The sequence below is a fragment of the Miscanthus floridulus genome, chromosome 8 (assembly GCF_019320115.1).
Source record: "Miscanthus floridulus cultivar M001 chromosome 8, ASM1932011v1, whole genome shotgun sequence".
NCBI classification, from domain to species: Eukaryota; Viridiplantae; Streptophyta; class Magnoliopsida; order Poales; family Poaceae; genus Miscanthus; species Miscanthus floridulus.
The window spans coordinates 115,115,103-115,131,512 of record NC_089587.1 but is presented as its reverse complement, the minus strand read 5'-3'; the positions used below and the strand labels follow the sequence as shown (position 1 = coordinate 115,131,512).

The 16,410-nt window shown below is 42.6% G+C and overlaps 1 protein-coding gene across 1 annotated transcript; it reads left to right on the top strand.

The window, feature by feature from the left end:
* Nucleotides 1-4,479: 4,479 nt before the first annotated feature.
* Nucleotides 4,480-7,660, top strand: LOC136473316 (chaperonin-like RBCX protein 1, chloroplastic). Its single transcript, XM_066470984.1, has 6 exons — nt 4,480-4,793; nt 5,743-5,837; nt 6,684-6,801; nt 6,919-6,935; nt 7,025-7,087; nt 7,329-7,660. The coding sequence occupies exons 1-6, from the start codon at nt 4,628-4,630 to the stop codon at nt 7,407-7,409; spliced, it is 540 nt and encodes a 179-aa protein (XP_066327081.1). The 5' UTR covers nt 4,480-4,627; the 3' UTR covers nt 7,410-7,660.
* Nucleotides 7,661-16,410: the final 8,750 nt, after the last annotated feature.

Sequence of the window (16,410 nt, the reverse complement as noted above, 5' to 3'; positions counted from 1 at the left end):
TATTCCCTTTATTTATATTATAATACTGGGCATTGATGTCAAGACTTTGTTGACTTCCACCAATTCTAGACGTGCACCCTAGGTTGGGGTGGGGTGGAGGACTATTTGTTTATGCACGTCGAAAGACACGCTCCATTCCATACGCTTGTGCCTAACACACCGATGACATCAGAAATCAACATACTCAATATGCTAGGAATTTGTTGTCAGTTGTCACCTAGATAAGGACACATTGTTGGTTATGATTTTGTAGTTTTCCTTGTCTGTTTTCTTATGCTATGTATTATTACTTTCCTTGTATAGTTGTATGTGTGGCATGTCACCTCCTATATATGCAGGCGGATGATAAATGAGGTTGCTAGCTGCTTGTGTTATGTCACCTTCACCTACTTAGAGCAGCTCTAGGGTTGTGTTTCCAAATTGAATAGTGGCCAGAAGAAATCAAACACTGCACATCAGAGCAGTGGATCCATAGTGTCATACCTAAAAATCAAGCACCAAACTCAGTTCCATCACAGGAGAATAAAAAAAATAGTTAAACGCATAAGTTTGTTGCTCCATACCACCTCATGCTTCCTCTGTCTAGCTGAAGCCAGTGTACAATGTCCATCGGAGCATGGAGGTGCTGCACGGAAGTATGAAGACCTGTCCTATCCACCCTAATGGTTGATCTGAAGCCCTCTCACCTAGTGTTATCGGTTAAGTTTAGTCCCACATCATAAATTGATGGTGGAGAAACACAACATATAAGACAGGGGCCACCCTTACATATGAAGCTGGTCTTTTAGGTTGAGTTAGGTATGAGGCCTTGGTTTGTTGTGAGCTCTGGTGGACCTAGGCTTGAGCTCATGGGTATTGCGAGCTGGGCCGAATTCTCGCTACACTCTCTAACACTATAAGTGGTAGGCACAAGTTTGTTGTAACCCCTCCCCTTCATATTGCGTTGGTAGAAAAAAAAGCTCCAATGTTGTGCGCGATACATCTACTTCTAGCATGGCGTAGGGCTATTCCAAAGAGGAGTTTTCTCCATGTCATGCACATGAACTCCAAGGGCTCCAATGTCTCCTGGGGGGACAGACGGGAAGGATAATGAGATTTTGTGCCAATTTTAAAGCTTTAATGATCTGATTTGCTCACCCCTAATGCCAATTCAATTGAGAGGAAGTTGGATTTGAGATATGTAGATGTGGAAGCTGGACATGAGTTGGGTAACACGAATGGGTGGAAGGGGAAGAGAACGCTAAGGGCACCCACAATGTGCTAAAAAAGTTAGCCTTATAAACAATAAATACAACATTTTTCTATACAACATTTTTCTAGGCAACAAACATTGTGGAGCTGCACCTTATTAAGGCTCTGTTTGTTTCTTTAGGCGCTCCTAAATTTCCTGTCACATTGATTGTTTGGACACATGTATGGAGTATTAAATATAGACTAATTATGAAACTAATTATACAACTTGCGACTAATTTGCGAGACGAATCGTTTAAGCCTAATTAGACCATGATTTAACAACGTGGTGCTACAATAAACATGTGCTAATGACAAATTAATTAGGCTTCTCAGTCCTAACCATTTCGTTCTCGTCATTGACTAGAACAGGTTGCTGCTAGTATTGGTTGACAACAATTGCTAGTATTATTTAAGAAAAATAACATCACTACTACTAGTAGTGTTTAAGCAAAATAAAAATAAGATCGCTGCTACTACTAGTATTGTGAGTTCCATCTTCAGTAAAAATATCCACTGCTACTGCTAGTATTTGTCAAGACTGATAAAAAAATCCACTGCTACTGCTAGTCCCACATTTCCAATCACTTCAGATCTGTTTTCAGAAAGCTTCAAAAAGATATGTTTTCAGAAAAATCTACTGATAATCAAAGCCGCCCCCGCCGTGGCTAGTGCCGATAGGGGAGGATTCGGCTGTGCCGGATGCAGCCATGGATGAGGACGATGCTGATGTTCGCCGTTGCCGCTGGTGATGGGGAAGAGAGGCACCACCAGGCTGGTTATGTGGCTAAAGGGGAGGAGGCCCGCCGCCAAGCCGGATCTGCCTCCAATGGGGAAGAGGCCCGCAGCCCTGCTGGATCGACCAATGGAGGAAGAGGCCCGCCCGTTGCCGACCTTACCCTTCCGCCCCGCTGCCACTCTCATCGCCGCTGCCACCACTGTGGATTTGTCGCAAAAATCCATTCCCGCGCGCCCTCAACTTCCTCCGTGCGCGCACGCATCCGCAGTGGATCCTCCCGCTTGTCGACTCCCCCGTACAACACGACTCTAGAGAGACGAGGGCTTCTTGGACCATGAGCCACGCTCGTCGTCGAGACGACGGGGCGAGCTCGTCTCCTCACAACCGGGGTTCTTTTTGTAAAATATACGATATACAGATGGGGTATGTAGATGCGTTGTACATGCCCTAATTACTTATTATGTGATGCAGGTGAAGAAAATGATAGTTCACCCTGCTCGCTTCAACTACTTTTCAGCAAACGAAAAATATTTTTCTCTCACACCAAATCAGCATAAGCATCAACATAAGTTAAATTTGAGCATAAATGAACAGGGTTACTAGTGTTTGCTGTTGATAATGCTGTCACGATGTTGAAAGGCCGTGGAGGGTAAGCAAACAAAATGCAATGAATTCGGAAGGCATGTGTTTGTGCAGAACACTGTCGATAGCCTCCGTTGACGCCCCTATGCAAGCGTCCTGTTCGTTTGGGTTTGTTTGGCTTATAAGCCGTACTTTTTCAGCCAACGAACAGTCACCCTGTTCGTTTATTGGTTTCAGCCAGGCTTATTCAACCAACCAACAAACCAGCACCAGCCAGCCCAAACCAGCCCAGAAACCAACAAGCGAACACGTCGAGTACTTTTCTCTCACACCAAATCAGCCAACAAAACTTTCAGCTATGGCTTATCAGCCAAACAAGCCCAAACAAACAGGGCAAAGAACTCGTCCTGTGTCCTTTTGCATGCTCCGTTGTTTGTTTATCATGTGCTGAACTGCATGGTTCAGAGACTCCAGACAGGAGGAGATCTAGAGAGAAGAAAGACGCTGCTCTCGCAGGTGGTTGCTAATTGGTCCCGTTTACATGTGGGCGATTGAACCAAAGAAGAGCTATCATATGAAAATCATTGTTTTTTTTATTTTTTTATAAGTAACAACTCAGAGATGAAATTGAATTATCGGTAACACTATGATTAGAGCGTCTGGATGTCAGAAGCTACGTGGCTTCACGCCGTCCACGTATTCCACCTTCAAGAAACATCCCCCACTCCACAAGCTACTAGCCTCAAGCCGCACACACGTTTCGCTCTCCTCCTCCATGGCCGCACCCCAGCCTTAATCGAGGTTTGGACCCCTAGCGATTTGCCGTAGCCCACCGCCGCTCTCCTCTCCTCCTCCATGGCCGCACCCAGCCTTTATTCGTCCCCTCCCTCCCGCCTCCTGCTCCTCACCGTGGCCCTCGGCGCTGCCACGACCTTCATCCTGCTCCACCCGCCCCTCACCGTCATGACCGCGGCGTCCGCTACCATGTGGCCGCTCTCCAAGCTCTCCCAAGCCCATGGTGCTACTCATATCCCTGGATGGCTTCCGCTTCGGGTACTAGAACAAGGTCCCTCTCCCACACATCTGCTAGCGTCCTCGTCATCACCTCCTCTCGCGGCTAGAGATAGCAAAGGGCATTGTGGCTGTGCCATACTTCGTGACTGCCTTGAAGCTTGCCAGACATGGTGGTCGCCATCCACTAGTGTCGCACTAGACATGTTGCAAGCGTATATTTCAAGTGTTTCAATGGTTTCATATGTATGTTGCAAGTGTTTTCATATGGATGGTGCGAAAGTAGATCGGGATGTTGCATATGTTGCAAATGGTTATACACATATGTTGCAAGAGTATGTTCTAAATGTTTTATCTGTTTTTTCAGACGTATGTTGTAAATGTGTTTATTTGGATGTTGCATATGTTTCACGCATATGTTGCAAGTGTTTTATATGGATGTTGCACATGCTTTTTGCAATGGCTTTTCAAGTGTTTTTACAAGTGTTTCAGACGCATGTTTCAAGTGTTTCATCTACCTTCAGACGTATGTTACAAATGTTTCATCTGATTGTTTCGAAAGGTAGATCGGGTATTTTTGCTGGAGACCCACCTACCCCAGTCTGTGTGAGAGAAGTAGAGGGGGCGCGAGCAGTCTCCGTGTGGAGTCAAGAGGCGTGGGTGACATTTGGATAGACGTGGGACCCATGTAGACACGCAAAACGAAGTGCAGACGCACGTGTCCGTCCGGACATGAATTATTGAAACCAACTTTTTTTTTTATTCTAGAACCCCGTCCAGGGTGTTGCTGTACTTATCACAGATAGAAATATCTCCGCCTTTAAAGTGCCCGAAATACCCTTTGTTGGACAGGCTAACATCTCACATACTCAGAGGGCACTGCACCCAGGTTTATCCATAGGCACTGCCGCGACATGTGGTGTGGCTGTGGCGCTGACCCACCAGTCGCGGATAAATATCTCCGGCGCCCTTTTTGACTCTATCCGCGCCGCGCCGCGCCTATCTGGCATTTCCGGCAAGTCCACGTTGCAACGTAAGAGCAGAGTGAGCGTGCGCTTCTTGGTCATGGAGTGTAGCAGTGCCGTCGTGCTTCCGGTCCAGGGCGCCGGGGTTGGGCGCGTCGTCCTCCCCGTGCAGGTGCAGTCGTTCTGGAGGAGGAGGACGACGGAGTGGCGGCGCCGGCTCGCGAGTTCCGTGGCACCGGCGAGGTGCAGCAAGATGTACGTTCCCGGTAGGTAACCGTTCGCCTCTCGACGACGACTCTACATCTGCATCTACTCTGCTCCTTCTAGCTAGAGTCTGTCTGTTGACACTGGGGTGTTTTACTCTAACTCCACACCTGAATTTTTCTGGCACTATTCATCTTCTACCTTCGTAAGCCTGCGTGCACTGTTCATCTTCTACCTTCGACCACCTGTCGCGCCGCCTGCGGCACTGTTTATCTTCTTCGTTGGCACAGATCACATAAAATAATTTTTTTCTATGAAAGGACAAAAACAAATCATGGCTGTGTCGGCAAAGATCACAAGCAATAAATCGCGGCGGAGCGGGCCCGGCACGACCGTGCCGTGGGGGCAGTGGCGGAGGTTTGGCTTGGGGGCGGCGGAGGCGGCAGCGGAGGTCCGGCCTGATGGTGGCGACGGAGGTCCAGCCCGGTCGGTGGCTGCGTGTGGCGCTGTCGCCTGAGCGCGAGGAGGCACGGGCACCGGGAGGAGCTCGCCGGTCTCGTCGCCGGTGAGAGAGAGAGCACGTGGAGGGGAGGACGGGAGCGCGAAGAGGAGGAGTCGGTCGGAGCATCATGTCAAAGACACGGAAAAAATCATGTATTTATAGGTGCTAAAACACCCGTGTGGTGTTTAGCATTCAGCTATCTATCTATACGTTTCTCAACTCCTCAGTAGTAGCAGTGCTTGCTCGTTGGTGCCTGGACGTAGCTAGGTGTATTAAGCGACTGCACTGCAGCACTGCACCGTGTAAAGCGAAGCCGCCCGAAGCCTTGTTTGCAAACTATGCACGTAGGATTGATTGTAACAAACTTCTCAAGGAACGACTTTTAATTTATCGTAAGTAGTGCGTGAGCCGGTCTTGCTCAAATGATCCGGTGCAGTGTGACAAAGTGTGGCCAGCAACCAAACACTCTCTATGTTGTCCTCACCACGCTTATGGCTGTGATGATTCAGGCTTCGGGGAGGGTTCACCGGAGCGGAAGGCAGCAATAATCCTCCAGCACTTCTTTAACTACATCGCCGTCACGGTTGTCCTCGCTCAGCTTGAGGTTGCTTCCTTGCCTTTTGGAATGGCTGTTCCTTCCTATTCAACCAGCACTCCCATTAATTTTACAAATATTTTTAGGAAAATTGTATCAATATATAAAATATTGTACTGTTAAGGTATTTTCCATGGAAATCCTAGTAACAAAGCAATCGTATCGTATGTCGTCGAAGCATATTGATATGAGCAGAAAAACAAACAAAGGAGAGAAGCGTTAATTTATACATCCAGTATCTTAATTTCAACCGCAAACAAGATAAGAAGTAGCTAGTGCTACACTAAAAGATAATAGCATCCTTGTTGCACTGTTTCAATTGTTATGTACCCTTGCCCTTGGTTGATATACTGTTCCGAATTTGTTCTTCAATATATTGTCATGTATACAGGACAGGACTACTGGGTTTTTTAATTTCGGTATTGCAAAAATTTCGACCACCGCCGAAATCACTGAATTTCATGAAATTTTGCCAATTTTTTTTAGAGACTAGTACATGAAGTATGTTTTTTTCTAAAAAAAATTTAGACCTAAATAAATATTAGTATGATTTATGACTGCACATTTATTGAATAAAAAATAAATATGCAATATAAACAATAGAAAATATGAGTCTAGAGTTATATAGCACATGTATTAGTACGTGTATTACAAAATTTTGAAATTTTCTTTCGGCCACCACGTACTGAAATTACCGAAATTCGCAAAATTTCGTCGAAATTTTGAACCATGCAGGACTATAGATATCAGAACTGTTCTCATCTTTGAGACTTGATGTCTTGATCGCCAAAGGGACTCGAAACTGTTATCAGATTTTGATTTATTTTTATTCTTTTATCTGGATCATCGATAAAGAGTTACAACAGGGAAGCTTACTTTGAGCTGAAGGAGTTCATCAGCCGCACCTCTCTGAATGACGCTGAATTTTTCTGCAAAAAGCTGATGCGCGAGTCTCCAAGGCTTAAGGGACTAGGTAAGTCTAGTTTTTAACCGCACACTGTTTTACTTGCTTGATCCTTTTATGAAACAGTGTATGAAATTACTGAGGTATGTGTGGTTTCCTCTCTTGTTTCGGCTTGGAAACAAACAGCCATGAGGATTCTAGAGGTGCGTACTCAGAGCATTCATAACTGATGCCATATTCTAAACATCAACCTGCATTTCAAAGGGATTCAGATGAACTAATGCAACTGCAGGTCCGATCTGGTTATGTGAAGAACGATTTCGAGTGGGACAATTTGAAGAAGTTATCCTTCAAGGTTGCCTTACTCTTCTGCCCCTTCTACTATATATTGATCGGTCTATTACTTGCTAATAAATTACGATAGACTGACTTTTTAAGGTGTCTCAGTTATGACCTGTAGTATCCATAAATTAGTTGCTCCAGCAAAATGTTTTCAATTATCTCCAAGAGATAGGTCACAGTCTGTATGAATTTCAGAAAAGTAGCACTATTTAGTGCTCTCTTTTTTATGCTCTTTTGTCTTCCACTGTCTGCAGATGGTTGATGAGGCCAACACAAAGCTCATGAGGGATTATGTCGTGGAGGTTAGCCACATTGAAGACGAAAACCATATATAACATCAAATGACTTTCTCTTGATCCTTGCCTAATGCCTATTTTATAGGCAAACTATAACATCAAATGCTTTCTCTTGAGCCTTGCCTATAATACTTTATAGGAGGCTTGTATGTCTATAGAAGATGTATAGGTTATGAAGCGCTAGCTTGCTCTTGGAACTTTGTATATAGCATAGATACTAAGCATAGCGGATTAGCAGTGCCATGTACGTAGATGGTTAACATTACTGGAATAAAACTCCGCACGCATACACCATGTTACTTCCTCGATCATCCATACACATTGCTATTCCACACGACTGGCAAAGATCGATTTCACGAACTAATAAGAGTATTAGGTGTCATCTTCTGAAAGACAAGTCAAATTGGTAGAGAACCTGAACCTGGTGATCAAAACAGCTCCTATCACGAGGTCGAAACCGTTGCAATTACTGCACCACAACTCCATTAGTTACTATTACAAATTTTTAGCAACGAAGGCATTTTTTAGTATGCGCAGCTCAACCAAAATCGCCTCTAAAAATGGTTCCCAAGCCAACTCGCCTCTAAAAATCGGTCGGGTACGACGCCTTTAGAAATGTCCCTATCTCTAAAGACGGCTAAATCTAAAGCAATCTCACATCTGGATCTACAACCTTCTCTAAAAATACATGCAGTACATGAAAATTTATAACTTTTTCAAACAAAGTTAGACGAAGACAAACTTTATATTAGAGTTGTACATCTCAAAGAGATCCACAACTTTATTGTTGACAACCTTTTAATTTGAAATAATTTTAATCCCACAAATTTAGTTTGAAGTTCTCACATTTTCAAATTCAATTCTTTTTTCTAATTTTCAAAATGAACTCGGTGGAGAAATGACCAAAACAAGAGTAATAATAAATATCAAAAAGATCTAAAATATTGCATTTCATATTTTTTCATTCAAAATAATCTAATATGTCCCAAGTTTAGTTTTAAATGCTCACAATTTGAAACGTCCTCAGATGGAGAAACGACAAAAACCATGGTGTAGATTTCAAAGAGCTATACAACATTGTAATTAACTTTTTCATTTGAAATCATTTATCCAAGAAAAATTATGTTTGAATTTCTCACATTTTAAAATTCAAAATTTTCAAACGACCTCGGATCGAGAAATGACCAAAATAAACCAAAATTGTAGTACTCGATACTATCATTAAGTTGGCAGTTCAAAAAAAAATTTATTTAAATTCGTTTAGGGGCCCAAATATTCATGTCTAAATCCGGTAAAGTGAATACGAGTGGGAATATTTAAGCAACTCTAACAATAGAATGCCATGGTGTAGTGTAGGAAATATCTTCTCATTCTATCAAGCTACGAATTGGCCATGGTACCTTTCTATTTACTTTCAGCACTAGACACCACATTAGGATAAACTTCTTTCTATTAAAGAAATGTCAATTTCCCTCTCTTATAGTAGGATCGTGATAGATTAGATTATACGCTTGAGGTAGTAAAAGCGAGTTATAAGCACTTTTCTCCAAAGAAAGTAGGCTTCTGGCAAGGCCAACTCTATCCTGCTCAATCCCATGCTTATCATTTTCACATATATGAATTCATGTTTCTGCTCTTTATTAACAAGTGACTTTGAGGTGGAGTGGTTAAGGGAGGTACACAGTAGGCCTGAACTCATGGGTTTGACTTTTGAGCCCCCACAGCCGCACGTGCGCATGAAAAAAATGCGTGACTTGCGACATGTGACAGTGAGGCTGCCGGGTGGGGGCCTCCCCGGATTAATTTTTTTCCATTTTTATGCCTGATTTATTATTATTCTTGGAAACTGATCTGTGGATCGGTAGTATTTCAAGCCTTCTCTAGAAACTTGATTTCTAGAGGTGACTCTTGTTTCCAGTCACCCCTAGAAATCGATTTGGAGAAGCACCTCAAATCGATTTATGAAGACGGAGAAGTAGATTCATGTCTAGAGGTAGCTGGGCCTCTACAAAGTATGCTTCCCACCCGTCTGTCTCTACAAAAGTTTTCTGTAGTAGTAAGTTATCAACCCCGCAACTCATGATTGTAACTCACCAAAAAGACTAATCTCTGGAAGCAAATTTAGAAACATGAAATCCAAAGAGCATATGAAAGTTGAGTCCTAGGATTGATGGGTGACAGAGGGGGAGATGGGGTGTCCACAACTGGGGTTATGCCCTACCCCCAACCCACACACACCCCTTTAGGGCATGATATGGCCTAAATTATGGCACATCACATTGTTTTGATGATGTAAAATGTTCTTGAATCTAAAACTAGAACTAGAATCAAAACAAAGCTAACCATCTTAAGTTTCAAATGCATCAAAGAATGCCAGCGCCTCAATTGGACTGCGTATGAAAGAGTTATGACTATTTTAGTACAAGGCTATATGCTGATTCTGAACCAACTCCTTCTCTAAGTTGAAATTATCTTGAGGTCTATCTGACTTATATTGTCTTGTCTATAGGTGCTTCTCCCATTTTCCTAAGCATAAAAATATGACAACAAATCAATAGCAATCCTATTCTTAAATGGCGTGCAGTGCATAAGTTCATGTAACCAGTACGCCTTGCAATGGAGAAATCAATAGAGAATCACTTGTAGCATATGGATCTAAGAGAGTGATTTAAAGCCTCATCACTGACGCTCACAAAAAAGTCTGACTAAGGAGGGAGAGACAACTATGATAACATTATGGGCATGTTTCGTTGAGATGTGCAAAGTTACCTAGGTTAGGAAGTGCTCCCATGTGTCCAATTTTCGACGTCTAAGTCATAATTGATTATAAGGCCAGACAATGCCTACGAGACCACAATCACTGGCTAGACAATGAAGAGGACCTGGATCATCTAATGAAGTTTAGGGTCTGTTTGGAACGTAGGAATTTCACATGAATTAATTTAATTTCACAGGAAAAGCGCAGGAACAGAGAAAAAAATCCCGCGTTCCAAACAGGCCCTTAGATATGTGGCCAGTGTGGCATGCTGAAATCACTGTTCATTTGCATTGCTGACTGCCGATGATTTCAAATAAAAAAGTTCTTAACTGCAACACTTTATATATTTTTTAAGATCTATAACTTAGGTTTTGGTTGTTTCTCCAATCGTTTGGAAAACTCAAAAAAATTGAATTTTAAAATGTGAGAACTTGAAATAGAATTTGTGGGATTAAAATGATTTCAAATAAAAATGTTGTCAACTATAATAAAGTTTGTCTTCATCCGACTTCATTTGTAAAAGCTATGAATTTTACCATGTTGCACATATTTTTAGAGACCTCTCTCTAAAGCCGCCTCTAAAAATATATTTATAGAGACAGTTCGTTTCAGAAACTATTTTTAGAGATGGATTTTTATTGAGCCACCTATGAAAAAAAGGACATCAGTTTGCTAAAAACGGTTTGTTAGTAGTGGATCATACAAGAAAAACCTTTAAACACTGCATATCATGCTAGAATAGTTTATGAATCTTTAATGGTAGTGTAAATTGAATCCTAGAATTTATAAGTTTAAAATTAGCCACCCAATTTACCTCTACGGTGGATGCACTACGCCAGATTTGCACATCACTGCCGGCATCATCACTGCCGGATTGCCGGTTATGATCTTGAAAATGAAAAAATGATTGGGGCTGGGCTAAAACCGGTAGTGAAGGACCACATCACTGCTGGTTTATGGCTTGAACCGGTAGTGTTTTGGCGGACACTCATCACTACCGGTTTAATCCAAGAGCCAACAGTGATTGGGCTCTATCACTATCGGTTCTAGCCAGGAACCGACGGTGATAAGCCTACAACACAAAAAGGCTGCAGCCGTCCTCTCCTTCCTCCTCTCTTCCATCCCGAGAACAGAGGCACGCGTTTGGACCCTTCCCTCCATTGTTGCGGCTGCTCTTCACCATGAAGCTAGTGCTTGGATTTTGAAGAATGGCTTGATTTTTTTGCTTTAAGGTTAGTAACAAACATCCACTCCTTTGATTTTGTTGCTTAATTAGCTTCGTTTTGATGGCTACATTGCTTGATTCTCATTCTAGTTCTTTCTCCATTCTAGAGAGCACTTTTCCAATTGGACATTTGTGCAAGGCTCAAATTGTGGTGAATCCATCATCCAAAAGGTTGGTGTCTATAAACACATTTAAATTCCTAACTAATTATTCCATGGTGGTCAAGATCATCATTGTTAGTATGTGATGCTATAATTAGTTCTTAGAAGTAGAGTAGAATAGTTGTTCTTCAATATTGTGCAATAATTGTTTTTACTACGATTTTTAATTTACAGGGCCGGGGCTACCAATTTCAATTTTTCAATAATTAGTGTACAATAATGTTTTCCAAAAATGGTACTTTAGAGCTACAATTGTTGTTCATGAAGCTTGATTTCTTATTAATTCTTTGTAATTATTGTCTCAGTATTTTTTGTGCAGAGATGGATCGAGAGTGGATGCATCTGTCCCGAATGGACAAGTGGTACATGCATGCGTCAGCTAGTTTATCACCGATGCCAAAGCCCATGCTGGGAATGGGAACCCTGTCTTCTGCCTATGCAAAGATTGCAAGAATCATAGGAACTTTCATCAAATTGAGTCTATACGATCGTACTTGATTACCAGGGGGTTCATGCCAAACTATACGATATGGACTATGCATGGCGAGGTTGGTGTGAATGTTCTTCTGGGAAACGATGATGATGTGGATATGCCTAACGTAGCCATCCACGATGCTGACGAGGAACCCGGTGTCAACACAGAACCTATGGCCACAATTAATAATATGTTTAGGAACAAGCTAGCTGACGACACCGAGGATAACGATGGCATTTCTCAGCTGCTACGTAATATAGAGATCGGATGTCTTAGTGAAAGACAGCTAAGAAAGCTAGAGAAAATGAGACAAGATGGCAAAACACCATTGTATAGGAATTGTCCAATGAACAAACTGGAAGCCGACATCATGCTGTTAGAGTTCAAATCGACAAACGGATTGAGCGATAAAGGCTTCGATTAGTTGTTAGGTGTAATAAGGAAAATGCTCCTAGAAAAAAATGAGTTGCCAGAAAAGACATACTTGGCCAAGCAAATGATCTGTCCCATCGGCCTCGAGGTTGAAAAAATCCACGCGTGTTCCAATGATTGCATATTGTACCATGGAGAAAAATACAAAGACTTGGACAAGTGCCCCAAGTGTGAAGCTCCACTGTACAAGGAAGGGCCGTCAGATAAGGGTACCAAGACCAGAGGAGGTCCCGTAAAGGTCGTTTGGTATTTCCCTATAGCTCCCCAGGTGCATAGGCTGTTTGCATGTGCAAAGTCAGCCAAGCTGTTGCGCTGGCATGGCGAAGAGCGTAAGAAAGATACAATGATGAGGCACCCCGCCGATGGGCGTGACTGGAGGACTGTCAATACTATGTTCTATAAGGACATCGATGGAGAGGTAAGGCACCTTTGGTTTTCTTTGAGCACAGATGGGATGAATCCTTTTGACCAGGTTAGAAGCAATCATAGCACCTGGCCAGTGATGCTCTGTATATACAACCTTCCACCTTGGGTCTATATGAAGCGGTCGTACATCCAAATGCCACTACTGATCCAAGGGCCAAGACAACCTGGGAATGACATCGATGTGTTTCTGGAACCAGTGATCGATGAACTAGTGGAGATGTTTGAAAGGGGTGTGCCAGATGTTTGGGACGAGTACAAAAAGGAACATGTTATGATCAAGGGAGTACTTATCGCTACAATCACCGACCTACCAGGTCGAGGTTCGTTATCTGGAGAGAAGACAAAAGGCTATACTAGATGTGTCGAGTGCTTAGACGACATCGATGCGATAAATCTGCCAAATAACTCAAAGATAGTTTATATGGGACACCGTAGGTTCCTACCTAAGGATCACCCTTACCGTATGAACAGAAAAGATTTCAACGGTACTATTGAGAAACGCTTAGCTCCAAAATATCGAGATGGACCTGCGATACTTCGAGAACTCAACAAACTGGAGGTTGTCCTTGGGAAGGGGGACAATGCAGTAGCAGCGCCTGATGGGAGCGTTTGGAAGAAAAAATTGGTTTTCTAGAAACTACCTTACTGGCCATTTCTGAGTGTATGCCACTATCTTGATCCCATGCACATCACTAAAAACGTGTGCGCTAACACTCTTAACACCTTGATGGACACCGGGGGGACATCGAAGGATTCACTAGCCACACGCCTGGACATGCAACACTTGGAAATCAAGAAGGAGCTGCATCCTGTGGAGCTAGAGAATGGCCAGTTCGAACTTCCGGTTGCGTCATGGACATTGAAGAAGGAAGAAAAGCGTGCGCTTATTTCTTTCTTCAATGAACTCAAAGTCCCGACGGGCTACTGTGCAAACCCGAAGTGGCTAGTGAACATGAGATAACTCAAGTTCAACTATGGCCCTATGAAGGCCCATGACTGTCATGTCATTATGACTCAGCTGCTCCCTGTTGCCCTACATGGTATCCTCCCCCCAAAGTTCCGAGCCTCAATCATAAAGCTTTGCTCGTTCTTCAACACGATCTCAAAAAAGGTCATTGATGTGTCCACGCTAGAACAACTGCAGCGGGACATAGCCAAAACTCTTGTTAGGCTTGAGATGCATTTCCCGCTGACTTACTTTGATATCTCATTGCATCTGCTCATTCATCTTGTTGACCAAATTAGAGCCCTTAGCCCAATGTACCTGTATCAGATGTTCCCTTTTGAAAGATTGATGAAAGTTTTCAGGAGGTATGTTAGGAATAGATTTAGGCCAGAAGGGGGCATGGTTGAAGGATGGTCAATGGAGAAGGCCATTGAGTTCTGCACATATTATCTGGACATCAAAAGGGTCGGAGTTCTAGAATCTCATCACGAGGGAAGACTACGTGGCAAAGGAACGATCGGGGAGAAATCTGTTACAGTAGACGACCCTATTTCTTTCAGACAGGCATAGTTTGCTATTCTCTAGCAAGCCGAGGGTGTGATGCCATACATTGATGAGCACACGCAATCGCTGCAAACTCTGTATCCGACTAGGTCACAGGCTTGGCTGGATAAAAAACATAAGGAGAAATTTGTCAGCTAGTTGCGACGTCGCTTGCTTGGAATAAAGTTGGGTAATCAACTGGAGGCCTTAGCCAAGGGACCTTCGAGTACATATCTTAAGTACTAAGGGTATGAGATCAATGGATTCACATTTTACACAAAAAAGCAAGATGGAAAGAGCACATACCAAAATTGTGGTGTTCGTTTTGATGCTCACAATGAAAACGGCAACATGCAGACGACATATTATGGTTTCATAGAGGAGATATGGGAGCTAGCCTACGGTCCATTGAAGACAGCTCTTTTTCACTACCAGTGGGTCCGGCTCAAGGAAATCAACAATGATAGCGAAGGGTTCACTACCGTTGATCTCACTAAGACCGCATACAGAGACGACCCCTTCGTCCTTGCAAGAGATGTTATGCAAGTCTTCTATGCAAGGGACAACAAGATAAAAAGAAGGCTAAAAGTAGTCCTAGAAGGAAAAAGGAAGATTGTCGGTATTGATGGAGTGACGGACGAAGAAGACTACAAGGGGCTATTAGGAAATACCTCAATTCGGAGCGAACGTACCCCTACCTATCCTTCAAGAGGGTGACAAACCTGCTTAAGTATGAATTGATCACAATGAGGCTCTCGTTGTTGATGCACCTAAAGATAGTTAGATTATTGTTAACTATGTAATCATTATACTGATGTTGTATCAGTAATTTGCACTGAATATTTAATTTATATTTTGTGCGCATCTCTATAATTGAATTATTGACTATATAATCAAATATTAAGATGATGTTCACAAACACTATTATTTGATAATTATAGACCATTTATTAATTATCATAGAATTAAATAATCAAGACATAAATTTTTGTGTTATTTTAGAATATAAATTAACTACATTATTTCTATTAATAAATAAATAAAGAAAAGCAAACTAAGCGAACTCCCTATCCTAGCTCAGCGGTTAAGGCCGCGCACTCTGTACTCTGAGACCCACGCTCGAATCCCAAGCGGACCAAACTTTTTTGATTTTGCATTTATTATTTAGTAGTGCATTACGACAGGACAAAAGAAAAAGAACAACTAATTCTAACGTAATCCCTATTCTAGCGTAGTGGTTAAGGCTCCAAACTAAGAACCCTGAGACCTGGGATCGAATCCTAGGCTTGATTTTTTTTATATTTTTATAAAAAGGCTACGAGACTATGATTTTTTAATATTTTTTTTACTAAAAGGCTGCAATGGCGGCAGGGCCCTTCACTACCGGTTTTGGTTTTAAAACCGACAGTGATAGCGCTGCGATGGCAGGCTCCAAACCATTAGTCATTTTTTATATTTTTTTACTAAAAGGCTGCGATGGCGGCAGGGCCCTTCACTGTCGGTTTTGGTTTTAAAACCGACAGTGATAGCTTCTATTATAGTCGGTTGCTCAAACTGACACAGAAGGCCCAATTCGCTGTCAGTTTTTAAACTAAAACTGATAGTGATGTGTAGATACTCCTCACATGCCAACAATACTCACATGACCACAACAGTTGGAACATTGCTCCCACCTACCCTGACAACTTTAGTTCAGAAATAAAAATGTACCACGACTGCTAGCCCCTATAAAATGGCCCTCGGCCAGGAGCTAGCCTCTCCTTACATGTTGGTTTCAGCCAGGCCTTATCAGCCATGATACAATGTTTTCCTCTCACAACAAACCACATATATCGTTATGCATCATAGTCCATCAAAATGGTGCACACATGAGGCCACCTTCACAGTCGGTTCTATTTAAAAACTGGCAGTGATGTCCATGGCCCCCTATATAAAACAAACTGTCGGCTACATACATCGATCCCACCCACCCACGAACTCTCTTCGTCTCATTTCTCACGTTTCACTCTCACTTCTGAAGACATTCACTCTCTCTCTACGTGATTTGGTCATGACTCCTACATTTTTCAATGGTA